We start from the raw sequence: 13,910 nt of genomic DNA, 5'->3' as shown, positions 1-13,910 counted from the left end.
CTTTACAGACTTTAGTGGGCTAATTCTGCATTGAAATGAAACTTGCAAGCAGCAAAACAAGGGAAGTCTTGTAGTATTATGGTTCCTTTGCTAAAGCTGTGTCAGATTTCTTTTTGGCAGGGAGAAATATTATCTCCAGGTTATTAGAATAACATCATCTTGTGCAGCTCAGATGCACACATTGAGCCTTTTATTTTAAGAACATCTAATAACATTTAGTACCAGTGCCACAACTATGTAGCTATTTTCTCCCAGCCATCTATGTCCTAACATAAAGACATAACTAGTGTTTCAATATCAGACAATAGTTAAGACTGTTCTCAGGGGTTTTTTTGAGCAAGGGAATATTGCTGTATATTTCAAATACTTTATTTGACTTGGCAGACCAATTTTTCTATCTATATTCATTTTAAAAATGGATCTTGGGTGTCAACATGCATACTTTAAATGAAGCAGGATCTCTTGAAGCAGCATTTTAAAAACTAGTTTCAGGGAAAGCTTTTCTGTTAACTGCTGAGAGCCTACTGCATGTTTGCTATGAAACCAGAGTACATTGTAAAAAAATAATCTGGGGCATATTTTACAGCTCCTAGTTGGTTTTTGTGAGGCATGAGGCAGGCTCAGTTGAGTTGAGCGTGACCTAGTAAGTAGGCAGCATTCTGGCAGCTGCACATTGCAGTGGAAGGTTAGCAATATTGATGGGCCATTATATTTTAGCTATATTTCAAAGCTATGGCTGCTCTTGAAGCATTTTTGAAAAGCTTCCGAGCCAACTCCAGGGTCCCCCCAAAACAGTTTGTGTATCAGTGGCTTAGTGCTGACCAACATGAGAGCTGTTGTACGTTGTGACTAGGAGTGTTATTCACACACTAAGGTGTTGTGTATGCCTTCCGGAGTGGAACATTTGGAAAACCAGTCTAGTTTATGAATGGCAAGCTAGAACACAAAAGTGTTTGCAGAAAATGCAGAGCCATATAAACAGCTGAAGGAGGAAATGAAACAGTAACAGCAGCAAAAAGAAATAGGCCTGCTTTCAGACCTTATTCTGTGTGATTAGTTAGCAGCAAAAAAGGTCCCCAAGACATCCAGGTTTGCTGAATAAATGCTTTGTGGGTGGGTTTGAGCCTGTATGCCTTGGCAAGTAGGCAGTTTGTGTGGATTGCGTTTATAACCATTCTGTTGTTGATGTGAATAAATCAAAATACTGGAGCATGCTTAACATGGGGCAGGTCCCATTAGATGCCATGGGATTTTGCTATACAGGAGGTTAAAGAGTTTTATAGCAGAATGGCTTCAGCCCTTTACTAGAACCCTTCCCTCAAATTGCTGTTGTATGCTTTTCATGTGTCTCTTTGATTTATGCCAAAGAGCATCGTCACCAAATAGATACAAGTGAGACTTGCAACAAAAGATTGCAATGATTCATTACTTCACAATAGGAGTGTGCAGTGTCTGTCTCCGGTGGGCCTTTAAGACATGTCCTAAGCTTGTGAGGATATTGTACTTAGGAGCAAGTCACAAGTAAAGACTAATTTCACATTTTCTAGGCCTCCTGTCCCCCTAGTACTATTAACAAACTAGTAATTGGTATTTCACTTTACCCTCTCTTGATCCTTTGACCTTTTCCTTAATAGATGGGTACCATTTATACATGTGTGTTCTAGAATGTTAGTACAGCCAGTAGCCTGCTGTGTGTCCTGTCTCTTTGGGAGTTGGCAGCAATTCTACAATATTCTGTACTGGCCAATTCTTGGGGGGCACACTACATCTGTGGGGTTGTAGGAAAGGCCTGAGGCCATGCCATGTGCTCGTATCAGTCATGTGTGGAATCAGGTTTAGAGGAAGAGCAATGGAGCCAAAAAATCTGTGTAACCGGTAGCTGATTCCAAGGTTTTGGCCTACATGTCTTTATGTTTCACTGATTTCAGATGAAGCGCTTCTTAAAGTTCCATCTGTAAGTGTGTTAAGTATCCACAAAGGAGAGGGCCTTCTTGGTGGTGACACCCTGGCTTTGGGATATAAGACCAACATTAATAGCTTTCCAGTGCCAGGTTAAGACTGTTTATTTTACCAGACTTGTAATATTTATTGCATTGTTTTAGTAGCTGGTTGAATGACTATTATTTTATATTCCACTAGGTTTTAATTTTTATTGTTTTTAACATTGTATTAACACTTGTATTTTGTGTGCACCACCTTGAAATCCATGTGTAGTTGAAGTTATGGTTAGACTTTGTAAAAACCAAATAATTCTGCAAATTCAGGGTTCCCTAAGCGTGCTGATACCCTCCGTATTATTTTTCTGTGGCAAATTCAGTGGGTGCTCACCACCTGAGTTTGCTATTAGAGAGAGCAATATTTGTTCTCTCCCACCCACCCCATTGGGAAGAAAAAAAAGGTCAGACCAAAAATGTCTCCTCCAGTCTAACAAAACAGCTATTGCAGCAGACATGTAGAAAAAGGTGATTCTATTTCTGTTTGGTTTAGATATTATTTTTACCTAAACCACCCTGAGGGCTCATGTTGGGTAACTAGTTCATTTTTGAAAGCCTCAAGACCAGATGTTTACTTTTGCCACCATTCTGCAGGTTTAGCTCCTGCTACCACAATACAGCCCAAAGAAGGGAGATCCAGGCCCTGGTTTTCCCAAGTCTTATAGGTACAGAAATCTCATAACTTGAGGCAGCAACCAATTAGGATTTCCATGCCCTCCCCTCAGTTGGAGAGAAATAATTAGGACCTCTTCAGGAGTTCTATTACCAAATTATTTATGACTTCAAAAGTCAAAACCAGGACCTTTGGTTCTGTGCCATAAACGTTCTTACCATGTGAACGTAATGTTCAGGCACATAATAGCTTATTGAGGGACTCTTACATTATTAGGCCTTCTAAACCAGTAGCTCACTGTCCATCTTATTCTATGAAACACAGCTTGGACAACAACAGTATCAGGCAATGGAAAGTATTTTGGCATGGGAATTTAAAAAGTAAAATAGAACAAAAACTGGTGCATTGGTGAGATTGATGAGAGAACACTTAATTTAGTGTAGTAATACCATCTCTACTTGAAGTGTTCTGCTGACTGCTTACGGAAGTGCAACAAGAGGGAATATGCTTAGGTTTTTGTTCCTCTGATAAATATTGGGTGTGAAACCAAAAGCACAAATAGAATACAAATATGGATAGCCCTTTTCATTTTAAATTGATAATGCACACTGAAACACCATTTTAACTTTCTATGAAAAAGCAGTGAAATACAGGTTATCTGGATAGAAACTAAACTTAGTTTGTACTCATACTCGGTTTAGCCATTTCCCAAGAATCCCATGATTTTTCTGCTGGAAGGTTAAATGGTCTCTTCCTCTGCTATTTTGGTGAGTAGTTCCCCAGCATTTTCAGTAATCACTGTTACTAGAATTATTTATGGGGTAAATCCCCCTCCCCAAATCAAGAGATGACAACTATGAACATCTGGCTTCTTGAGTTATGCGTTCATAAAAACAATAGAACAGTCAGCCAGCTGGAAAAGAGACTGCTTTTCCTGATTACAGACACTGGTTGCAGGAAATGAGACATGGACAGAGTACTCACTATCCACCCATAATTAGACTGTAGGATGCTTTGAGCATTTTTTGAAAGAATAAAGGCATAGAATTCAGAGTGTCAGTGGAAAAACAGATGGATATGAATGTCTTTGTTCAGATGTAACACTAAACTATGGTTTAGCACAGCAGTGCGGAGTTTCTTGCCCAAAGGCCTAGTTTGGCTCGGTAGGAGCCCTAGCTTGGGTCTATGAAGCCTTTCCCCCCAAGCTATGCCATCAACTGTGGGGCTGTGCAGGAAAAATCAGGAACCTTAAAATTGTTCTTTGCCAAGTGGGACATGTCAGTGCCTATTAAATTAGGTGACAGTTGCAAGCCCTGCTGGGATCTTTCTTCACTCAGGAGCTCCCAGCCGGACCCAGTCCCTGCCAAAACGGTGCTTGAAGTTAGTGCAGATTGGGGCTTGAACCTGGGATCTTCTTTTGCATCATGGCTTGAACTCAAGGTGCTTGATGGAAACTTGCATTTTTTCAGCTATGTGCATAGACGTTCAATTAGTATTTATACATAATGAGTACCAACAGAATTTAAAGATAATACCGCTATTACAGTGTCAGAAAAAACCATTAGAAAGGCATAATTGAAAATCTGGTTCTGTATTATAATGTTAACCAAGGGTTTTGTGTAGATGTTGATTGACTCTGATTTTCTGTAAGCTTTAATAGTCACCCAGGAGGTTTGGAACATAAGGCATCCAACTTTCAAGTATGTTATTTTATGGAAAATGCTATAATATTGCCCTCTTTTCCAAACCCAGATGGCCTATATTTGGAAATATACATTATAGAGTATAGTGAGCTGCTCATATACAGTGGACCCTCTGGATACGGATTTAATTCATTCTGGGGGGTCCGTGCGCATCCCAAAAAATCTGTAACCAGAGGCGCAGCTTCTGCGCGCACACACAGTGCGATAGAATGCTTCTGTGCATGCGCACAAAGCGCTTCTGCAATGTGCGAGTGGCGAAACCCGGAAAAATACTTCCAGGTTTGCCGCTTTCACAATCCGAAGATTACATATCCAGAGAGGTATGTAACCCGAGAGTCCATTGTACTGCCTTTCTGCCAAGGCACCCCAAAATGTGTTTTACAAGTTAAAACTCTAGATCAAAATAAGGTACGTTAAAAAGAGCAAAACAATAACCTTATTAGTAAAACTGTTAAAAAGTCATTTTAAAAAGTCAAATAATAAAATCAGCAATAAGCTAAGCACCGTAAACATACTACATATCTGGGTAGGCATTGTATGTGAAAAAGATGGCAGCCAACAAGTCTCATGTGTTGTTAAAACTTCCACAGTAGCTAAGGTTTTTTTCTCTCCCAAACTTAGCATAGTAAAAGCATACTTTTGTCCTGAACGTAAGTTTCCAGGTATGTTGTTAATTCAGCTATCTAATGAAGGAGTTAAAGAATTGCTTTCTATTCTCTCCAACCAGCAGTTCAATACATCCACAGCTTACCCACATGTATGATCTTAAAAATAATTATATGTAGAACAGATAATATTTAAACAGTACCTGGAGTATTTTACTTGAGTGCTTGGTGAACACATTAACCCCACTCCCCCTGTTTCTAATCTCTTCACAACTTGCTCTTCAGTTCATTAATAGAAAAATGTGAATGAACACCAGTGGTATTGCTTACTTTCAGAATTTGGATTCAAAGAAACTGTAGTCATATTTAAGGTAGAATGTCACATCAAGCAGTAGTCTTATCAATATGATGCCTCAATTACCATCTCCACAAATGGCTATTTGCTTTATGCATGACACTTTGTAGTTCAGCATGGGCTGAACATATCACATAAGAAGGCAGCAGCCAGTGTTTTGACTGGCAGAGACTGATAATCCTTCTTTGAATACCATCTGCATCACAGGGGAAACTTACATGTATAAGGGAGAGGTCTTTCCCTATTGTGGTACCCAAGCTAAGTGATTCCCTTCCCAGGGAGGTGTATGCCCGTTTGCTATCTTTTAGATGCCAAGCAAAATCCTTTTTTTATTTACTCAGGCATTTTGAAATGTTGTTGAAACAACTAAATTAATTTAAAACTTTTAAAATCTTGACTATTATCCATTGCTTTCTTTGTATTGTTTTTCTTGTTTTTAATTTAAAACCCCTTTAAATCATAGGTACAAAGTGTTTATATTAAATGTGATCTATCCAGAGAGGTAGCGATAGATCGAAAGTGCTAGCCACTCAAGGCATTCAGAGGAAAATGAAAAGAGAAAAAGCACAGAGGTGGGGAGGACACGTATAAAACAAGGAAATGGTGTGAAAAGAGGAGACTGAAGCAGGTAAGTTGGTCCAAAGATGGGGGAGGCAAGAAGAAATGGAAAACAAAGCTGGCTTTAGTCCCAACCAGTTGAACATTGACAGTATTGTTTTCTTTTTTTAAAGGATTGTCAGTAGCAGGTAACCAGCTGTTCAGGGGCATACTTGCACTGCTTTCTGGCTTGTATTCTGAATAGGTTTTTACTAAAACTGTATTAGGAACATCTATTTTCTAGAATAATTTAAAAAGTAAATATGCCAGTTGACCAGGCCCTTCCTTTAGCTTACCGTATTTTTCGCTCTATAGGATGCACCCAACCATAAGACGCACCTAGTTTTAGAGGGGGAGAACAAGAAAAAAAATTCTCTCCCTCTCTGCGCAGCACCCCTTCAGCGAAGCAACAAGAGAAACGGAGCCCCTTCCATTTCTCCTCCCGCTTCACTGAAGGGGTGCTGCACAGACAGGGAAAGCTGCGCAGTGCCTCTCCAGCGAAGCAAAGGCAGGAGAGCAAGAGGGATCGGTAAGCAACTGACCCCTCTCGCTCTCCAGGCTTCAGCGAAAGCAACGCGAAGCCATGGAGCCTACATTCGCTTCATAAGACGCACACACATTTCCTCTTAATTTTTGGAGGGGGAAAAATATGTGTCTTAGAGAGTGAAAAATACAGTAATTGCTAGTGCAGTATACTCCAGCTGCCTCTTTCATATTCTAAAACTGCCAGCCTTGAAGCACTGAATACTGTATCTTGTTAAAAATGCAGGCCTCACAGTTTGAAAAGATAATATTAGGATCCAGGGTCAAAATATTATTAAAAATGTATAACTTACTGCTTGAGTGGGATACAATGGAGGAAATGGTTAAATCTTCAATGATGAATTGGGCCAGGGACGTGGGACGCAATATTGATTTTGCACTATGGGAGCAGCTGGGCAAAGTAAATATAAAGTTTACAGCATGCTAAACACTAAGAGAAACATTTATTAAGATGCTACATAGGTGGTACTTGAAACCAAATAGACTAGTAAAAATGTCAAAATCAACAAAGGGCAATTGCTGGAAATGTAAGACAGTAGAGGGATCCTTTTACCACATGTGGACATGTAATATAATTAAAAACTGCTGGGAAATGATCCATAATAAACTAAAAAAAAGTTTAAAAATTCCTCTGAAAACCTAGAAGCATTGACAAAAAAAAGAGAGAAACTTGTTCCTCTATGCAACAACAGCTGCAGCATAATATGTGTTTGCATATTTTGATCAAAGTGATCCCAAATGCTACCTGAGTTATATTCAAAGTTTGAGCATGCAGTGGTGTTTCCAACTTAAATATGGAGCAACCTGTAGTTTGGGTTGAAATTTTTTCCACTTCTAGAAATGCATCTGTCCAGAAAAAATTTAATATCAAAATGAATGAACATTGTGCAACATAAAATTGGACAAATGACATAATATTAAGCAAATCTTAAAATCTTTTTTTTTTTCAAGTGACTATCCCTATGATTTTTTCACACAGCTTTTCAGTAGTGCTAAAGTTTTCAGTGCTTTTATATTTTCTCTTACTCCTAAATTAAGTTTAGATTCCAAAATGAGGTGTATTCTATTAAGGCTCCATTCCTTAAAATCTGTACAAGTTGTTTTTTAAAAGAAAAATCAAGTAAACATTTGTTTGAATGTGATGTTTAAACTGCTTTATCAATCTTCTCCCTGAAAAATTTCTATTCAACTATTTCTGGAAAAACTCATTTATGCTGCACATAAAATTCGCATGGCATTCTTTTCCTTTTACAAGTGTAAGTCAAACACGTTGATCTTTGTGGCAGTAGAAGAAGTTCCCTTTCAGAATTTTCTGGAGCAACCAAATAATTGCATAAATGTGTGCAAACTGTTTTTGTAAGTTTATTTGGGCTCCAAAAGCAGTTTACTACATTTCTTGGAGAGCTCCTGTCCAAAAGCTTCATGTCAGGAGGGCTTTGGGCTTGTACAGCTGCTTGTACATTTCTCTGAATTCCAACCATTCTGAAATGCTCTTTAGAGGCAGCCCTAATTTAGTTTCAGTGGTTAATATTTTGCTTTTGGATTACTTTATTAGGATAACAGCCCTTCACCTTTCATACATAATAAAAATAATCACATATGCGTAGCTGAAGAAAAATTGGCAGTTGTAGCTGGTGTCAAGAAAACAAAAGTTTTATTTTCTGCTTCTGCTGATAGTTGGCAGGAATTTTGGAATGAATCTGAATGTGGATAGTGGACTAGCTGAATTATTAGTAACTCATGGAAACAATTGTCAATTTTGTAGACTAAGAATCAAAAGTTCAGTAACTGAAAATTAATGTTGAGTAATTCTTGATATACATTTAGACATTTCTGCGCACTTTTGTGCTAACTGAACATTGTACACTCTCTCTTATCCCCAACTCTACATACCATCCCTTCTGCACCCAAGCTTCATAAAATATTGGGGGAAGTGGTTAACAACTATTTTGTTACAAGCTAGTTCTGCCTGAGAAAATGTCAGTCTTGTTACAGACGTGACACGAGAGATTATTTTTGGTTTATTTCAGGAGCTATAGGTTTGCTTTCTATATTTGGATTTGCCTTGTAGCGTGATTACATAGAAGCTTTAACCATGTGTATGTGTGAGTTTCGTAGTTGACTCTTTCCCAAGTTGTTGCATTAGTGGAAGCAAGCACATCAAGCCCTGCTAGCATAAGCTCCCCAAGATCTGCTTTTTTGGGGAGGGGGGGTCTGAAGAATCCCCCCAAACAGCATTCAGGGGGAGGAGAGGGGATATTGTGCCACCTGGCAAGCTGATATAACAGTCACCTTTGTATGATATTTAATCCCACTTCTAATGTTCAGTTTTGAGACGACAACTGCATTTTTATATATACCATGCATTAGAGTTATGAAAATAAGTCTCAGTGGACTTGCAGGCACCCTTCCCTTCCTTTCCCTCTCCTCTCTCAATATGGCTGCAAGAAAAGGAGCTCAGTACTATCATTTTAGTTTAATTACAGTGTGCTGTGCCACCCAGTGCCTAAACTGTGGTTGATATTAACTGTGGCTAGTGGAAACAAGATACCTTCATAAAATCTGGTGTGAAATTGACTCGCTTCCTCTAACCATAGTTACAGTGAGCATCTGTTTGTGTTGACACTGTAGTTAATTTTAAACAGAAGCAAGTGCTTTTGAACTTTCACAGTCACTTGTTCTCATAATGCTACTACAGTTGCCTCCCCACTTATGCAGGGGTTATGTTCCCGAGTGCCACTTGTATAGGTGAAACCACGTACAGTGGGAAACACAAAATAAAAAAGCCAGACTCTGCCACAAATCTGCAAAATTCCACCATACTTGCTCCCTCCAAACCTTCTTTCTCAAACTCCAACTCTCCACAGGCCTCAAAGGTTGGTGCAAAGGATCCTGGGATTGCTGGCTATCTTCCCACTTTTGGGGGCCATTTTTGCCCTTTTAATGCCTTTTTGCAGTTTAAATCAGTTTATTTAATTAATTCATGGCGCTGCTCAAATATGCAGTCACACTTAAGTTGAATGTGTGTTAAGTGGGTGTAGCCGTTCTCCTTCATGGGAAGACATTTGTATATGACTTTGTCTGAAACAGCCCACTGAAAATTGGGATATGGTGAAAAGGTTACCTTGTTGAATTCAGGTGTATCAAAAGTTGTGAGTATTTTGTAGGCTTTATGTCAAGATTAGAGAGGTTCTTTATGGAACACTGAAGCTCAAATGAAGAATTTCTTGGCTTGACTCTTTTAGAAAGATGGTTACACAGTATACCTGACTTCTAGGGTCTCCTTTCTCTTGCTATTTTGTGAAATGACTTGTGAAATGTGCAAGTGTGTCTTGCCGTTTAAGACTATAAATATTCTTGGTCAAAAATATTTGACCAATGTGACAGACTTGTTTGTTTCCTAATGAGCAAATATGAATCCTTCAGTTTATGGTTTCGTATTTCACTGCTTGAATTTCCATTGTGTATGTCATCCTAACCTTATAAATTAAAAGTTGTAAAAAGACATGCTTATAAGAAAACATATTAGGAGGAGAACCTGCTGTTTGTGAGCTAGAGTATGTTACATGTGAAAGCTAGAAGGGAGTCACCATGTATGGAGGTTGTATCTTCTTAAACATTAGATGCTAGGTAAAAACAGGAAATGCTATCACTGTGTCCTGCTTGTTAGTGCCCACAGGCACCTAGCTAGCCACATTTGGAAATGGGCTTGCTGGCTCATCCAGCAAGGCAGTTCTTTTCCTATCTATGGAACTTATATTTTTACACACTTTCTGCTACATGTGTTAGTGAACTCTCTATTTTGTACTACTCTATACTCTACAAGCTGTTGCAGATCTTTGTGTTGGGGAGCTCTACATGTTGAAACCTAAAAACTTGATATTTTCCTTCAAGCAAATTGTTATCTGTTCTCAATCTTGTTTCATTTCCTGGCTTTCATAGGAATCCTTCAGCTACTTTCTACCAAGTGTTCCATTCGAACAAGTTACGGGAATCAAAGAACCTCTGGGATAGGTATGAATACTTAAGTATGGAAAAAAGCATACATGCTGAAGTATGCATGAATGGCTTTGCACTGTGCAGGTTTCTCGTCATCAAGTAGTATGTTCACCTCAACATACCTATTCTGCCTACGTCCTTCACTTAGCTGCTGTGACTTGACCAGAGCAGCCACAGTTTTCAAAAATGTCAGTCAAATGGTTATTTGCTTCTGGGCCATGTGGATTCTGGCCCTGTTCCATGCATCACGTTCTTCTTCTTCTGTAGTTGGCAGAATAGTAGTAATTTGTTTGTTAAATTTGTATGCCACCCAGTAAAAAGAATGGCATACAATAAATAATTTAAATTATTTAACTGCAAGATAAAATGTAAAAGCAAAAGTAGCTTAAAACACAATTTGAAAATAAAACTTGCTGCAACCCCAAAGTTAAAATGCAGATTTAAAATTTGAAAGGACCAGTATGAATAGAAGACCAGGATGAATAGAAAAGTCTTTACCCAGCACCAAAAAGCCTAAGAAATGTTGTTGATCAGCAGCACCAACCTGGCTTTTGAAGACTAACAGTGGAAAGTATTTTTGGAAACTGGTCACTTAAATTGCAGAATGAAAACGCAGTATATGTGGGGAATACTTCGATAGAAAACCATTACAATTGTGCAGCTATAAATTGGAATATAGATAGGGAAAACCTTGGTAAGGATTTGGACAAAGCTAGACATGTGGCGAGAAACTGCAACAAATTCCAACTTGGAGGACATCACTTGTAAAAGTTGCATTACTAATTCAACATCTGCAGTTTGGCGTTCTCACAATATTAATATTATAGATAGAAAGCTTGGTGGCTTTTCTGGCTTACAGCAAGTTTTCTACTGCTATAGCTTTCTATAGTGTGTTCAGACATTTGTATTTGAACATGAAACACCATCATTTGTTTGCATTTGCCTTACTGAAGCAAAGAAAACATAATGGCTTCTCTAAAGCTTGCTTTTTCACATGCTTGCTCACTTCAGAAGGAACGCATTCTAGTTTGAAGAATTACAGGATTTAAAATCACAATAGTAGTCTGAAATGCTGTCATCTTCTGAATTAAGAATAGAAGATCTCGTAACATTTAAGGGTTTAAGTGCTGCATCTAAACATGTCACTTAAAGGGGATTCAGGAACAGCAAGAGTTCATTTCTGTATATCTTTTCTAACTCTATAACTCTAGACTTATGGAGTTTGGTTCGGTGGGGCGGGGGAGTTTGGACAGGGGAACCCGCAATGTGTAGTGTGCTGTTGTTGGGGGATTGAAATGAAGATTAGTGAAAATAGCCTTTTCTAGCAGGAGCCTCTGCTGAAATTCCACAAATAGAAAGAGCCTCTATGTTTGTAAAAGAGCAGCTTTGAATTCAGCCTGTAGACTTTTGGTTAAGTTTACCAGTTTAACTAGAAAATGTTTGGTATTTCAGTAGTATTGGAGTTTCAAATATATGAATATTTTATGTTAAGGAATATTTTAAAAAACACCCTGCATTTAATTCAATGTAGCCATGATCCCAACATTTCCAACGTTTAGGTGTGAGTGATGCTGCTTATTTATCCAAAATGGCACCACCCATGCCTACCCAAGAGAGAGAAAGAGAGAGATCAGCAGGCTCAGGCAAACACAAGGTTTGCAGAAGTACAGAAAAAATCTGGTGAGGGAAAAAAATAAAGTGAGAGGGTCCTCAAAACAGGCTAGTAAGGACTGACCCCTCCTTAGTAGCCATAGGGTGCTGATGGGACAGGGAATGTAATGGAATATCCTGCAGGAGGGAAGGACTGGCCTAACTGTAACAGTAAATCTGTGACACTTTTGCAATATTATTTTCAATACCTTTAGCTACCTGTTGACCAACATTTATAAGGGACTCTGGAGAGGGGTTTGCCTTGGAAGCAGAGTTTAGGTATTTTCATGCCAAAGCTACCTGTAGATTCAAGTACACTTTTATGAGTTTCTGCACATTATTGGAAATCAAGAGCATGTTTTACAGTTATAAAAAAAATATGTTGCATCCTATGTTCATTTCTAGTCATTCAGTAACTTTTGCAGTGTAGGTAGATTCCAGCCTTGTAACTTTTGCACCAGGATGTTATCATATATGAAAGTTGCCCCATTGGCCAAATCTGTTCTTAGAGCAGTATTGAGCAGAGCTCCAGAACGTGAAAACAGGATGATGTGTTTTGATTGTTCACTTTACTGCCTTGCATGACTTGGAAAGCAATAACTGAATGCATGGCAGAACTGAGTGGTGTATAAGCCTCATAATACTGAAATTGAATGACTGCAATCTGCCAAGGTTCTCAGTTGATCTCTTATTTTGTTTCAGTCATCCAAGTTGATCTCTTCTGGAATAAATGGATAACTTTTCTACATAAGTTTAAATGTAAAGAGTGACCTATATATTTGGGATATATTCAAACTAGTTTCTATTTCGCAATAACAGCAGGGGACTATTCATATAACAGAAAGCTTCTTACCTTGTAACTTCAACTGAAAAGAGGTCACTAGCAGTAGTTCGTAAATTAAAACAGGCTACTGCTTGACAATGCACCCTGTTAAATCACTAATGAAGGCAAGTTGCCATCGGAGGCAGGGCCTGCAACACAATATTCTACAATACAATTTGTTCCCAGTTTGAGGCAAGCTAATTCTTAATTCATCTGTGGTGGGCTAAATGGGAGTTGCCCTAAAAACTTGCAGCTTGCCTTGAGGATCTGTTTGGTTACAAGGTTGTTTTGCTCCAGATTGGCCCCCTGGACAATAAGAGATGCCTGCAGGAAAACAGTTTCATCACATGCAAAAATTCCCTGAATTTTAGGGGGAAAGGTATGATGTTTGCTTTTCCACACTTTAACAGTTCCTTTGCTGCTTGCCAGAAGTATTGTAGCTTAAACATTATCACTACTTTTCTGAAGCTGTGGTGGTGTGCAGGGGCTAGAGTTGTCCAATTCTTACAACTATTCTGACATTATAGCATGATAGTATTCTAGAATCTCCCAATTTCCACTATTTTTATGGACGTCGAAAGCCACACAGCATAGGGAACAGTAGAAACAGGCCATCTTTGGTTTGGTAGATTAGGTGGTAACTTTCGCAATCTGGTCTCTGCCTAATCGCAGACCTCTATAATAGAACTTTTTCTTTTAGCCTTCCTTTTGAAAAGAGATTTACTGCGGTTGTATTGATGGTTTCCATGAGGGTGTCATTTGAAACTGCTGCTAGAGCTATTTTTCAGGTCTTACAGGTCAGTGGAGTAGTACTGAACTTCTTTAAACATGCAAAGTACATTTTCAGTAAAAATGATTGTGCTGCAGTGCAAAGCTTGACGTGTTTATACTTTTAGATGGTCAGAGTCACAAAGCAAACTGCCTTGCAGCTACACTTACTCAATGGATAAGGTCTATTCTCTTGTGTCTGGCAATTTTCTGGGGAGTGTTTTGAAACCCACAAAATTACGAATAGTTATTTGCAAGAG

General features: G+C 38.7%; 1 protein-coding gene across 2 annotated transcripts in view; it reads left to right on the top strand.

Annotated features, from left to right (window-relative positions):
- The window catches only part of TSC22D2 (TSC22 domain family member 2), a 38,276-nt gene that overhangs the window by 8,379 nt on the left and 15,987 nt on the right, over positions 1-13,910 (top strand). The window contains exon 2 of one of the 2 annotated variants that reach the window (XM_083442680.1): positions 10,353-10,424. The exons of the other annotated variant lie outside the window; for it this stretch is intronic. Coding sequence (XP_083298806.1) covers positions 10,353-10,424 — 72 coding nt within the window. The remainder of the gene's footprint in view (positions 1-10,352; positions 10,425-13,910) is intronic. 2 annotated transcript variants of the gene reach the window in all.

This window comes from Podarcis tiliguerta (assembly GCF_965153285.1).
Source record: "Podarcis tiliguerta genome assembly, chromosome: 5".
Taxonomy (NCBI): Eukaryota; Metazoa; Chordata; class Lepidosauria; order Squamata; family Lacertidae; genus Podarcis; species Podarcis tiliguerta.
This window is presented reverse-complemented; position numbering and strand designations above follow the sequence as displayed.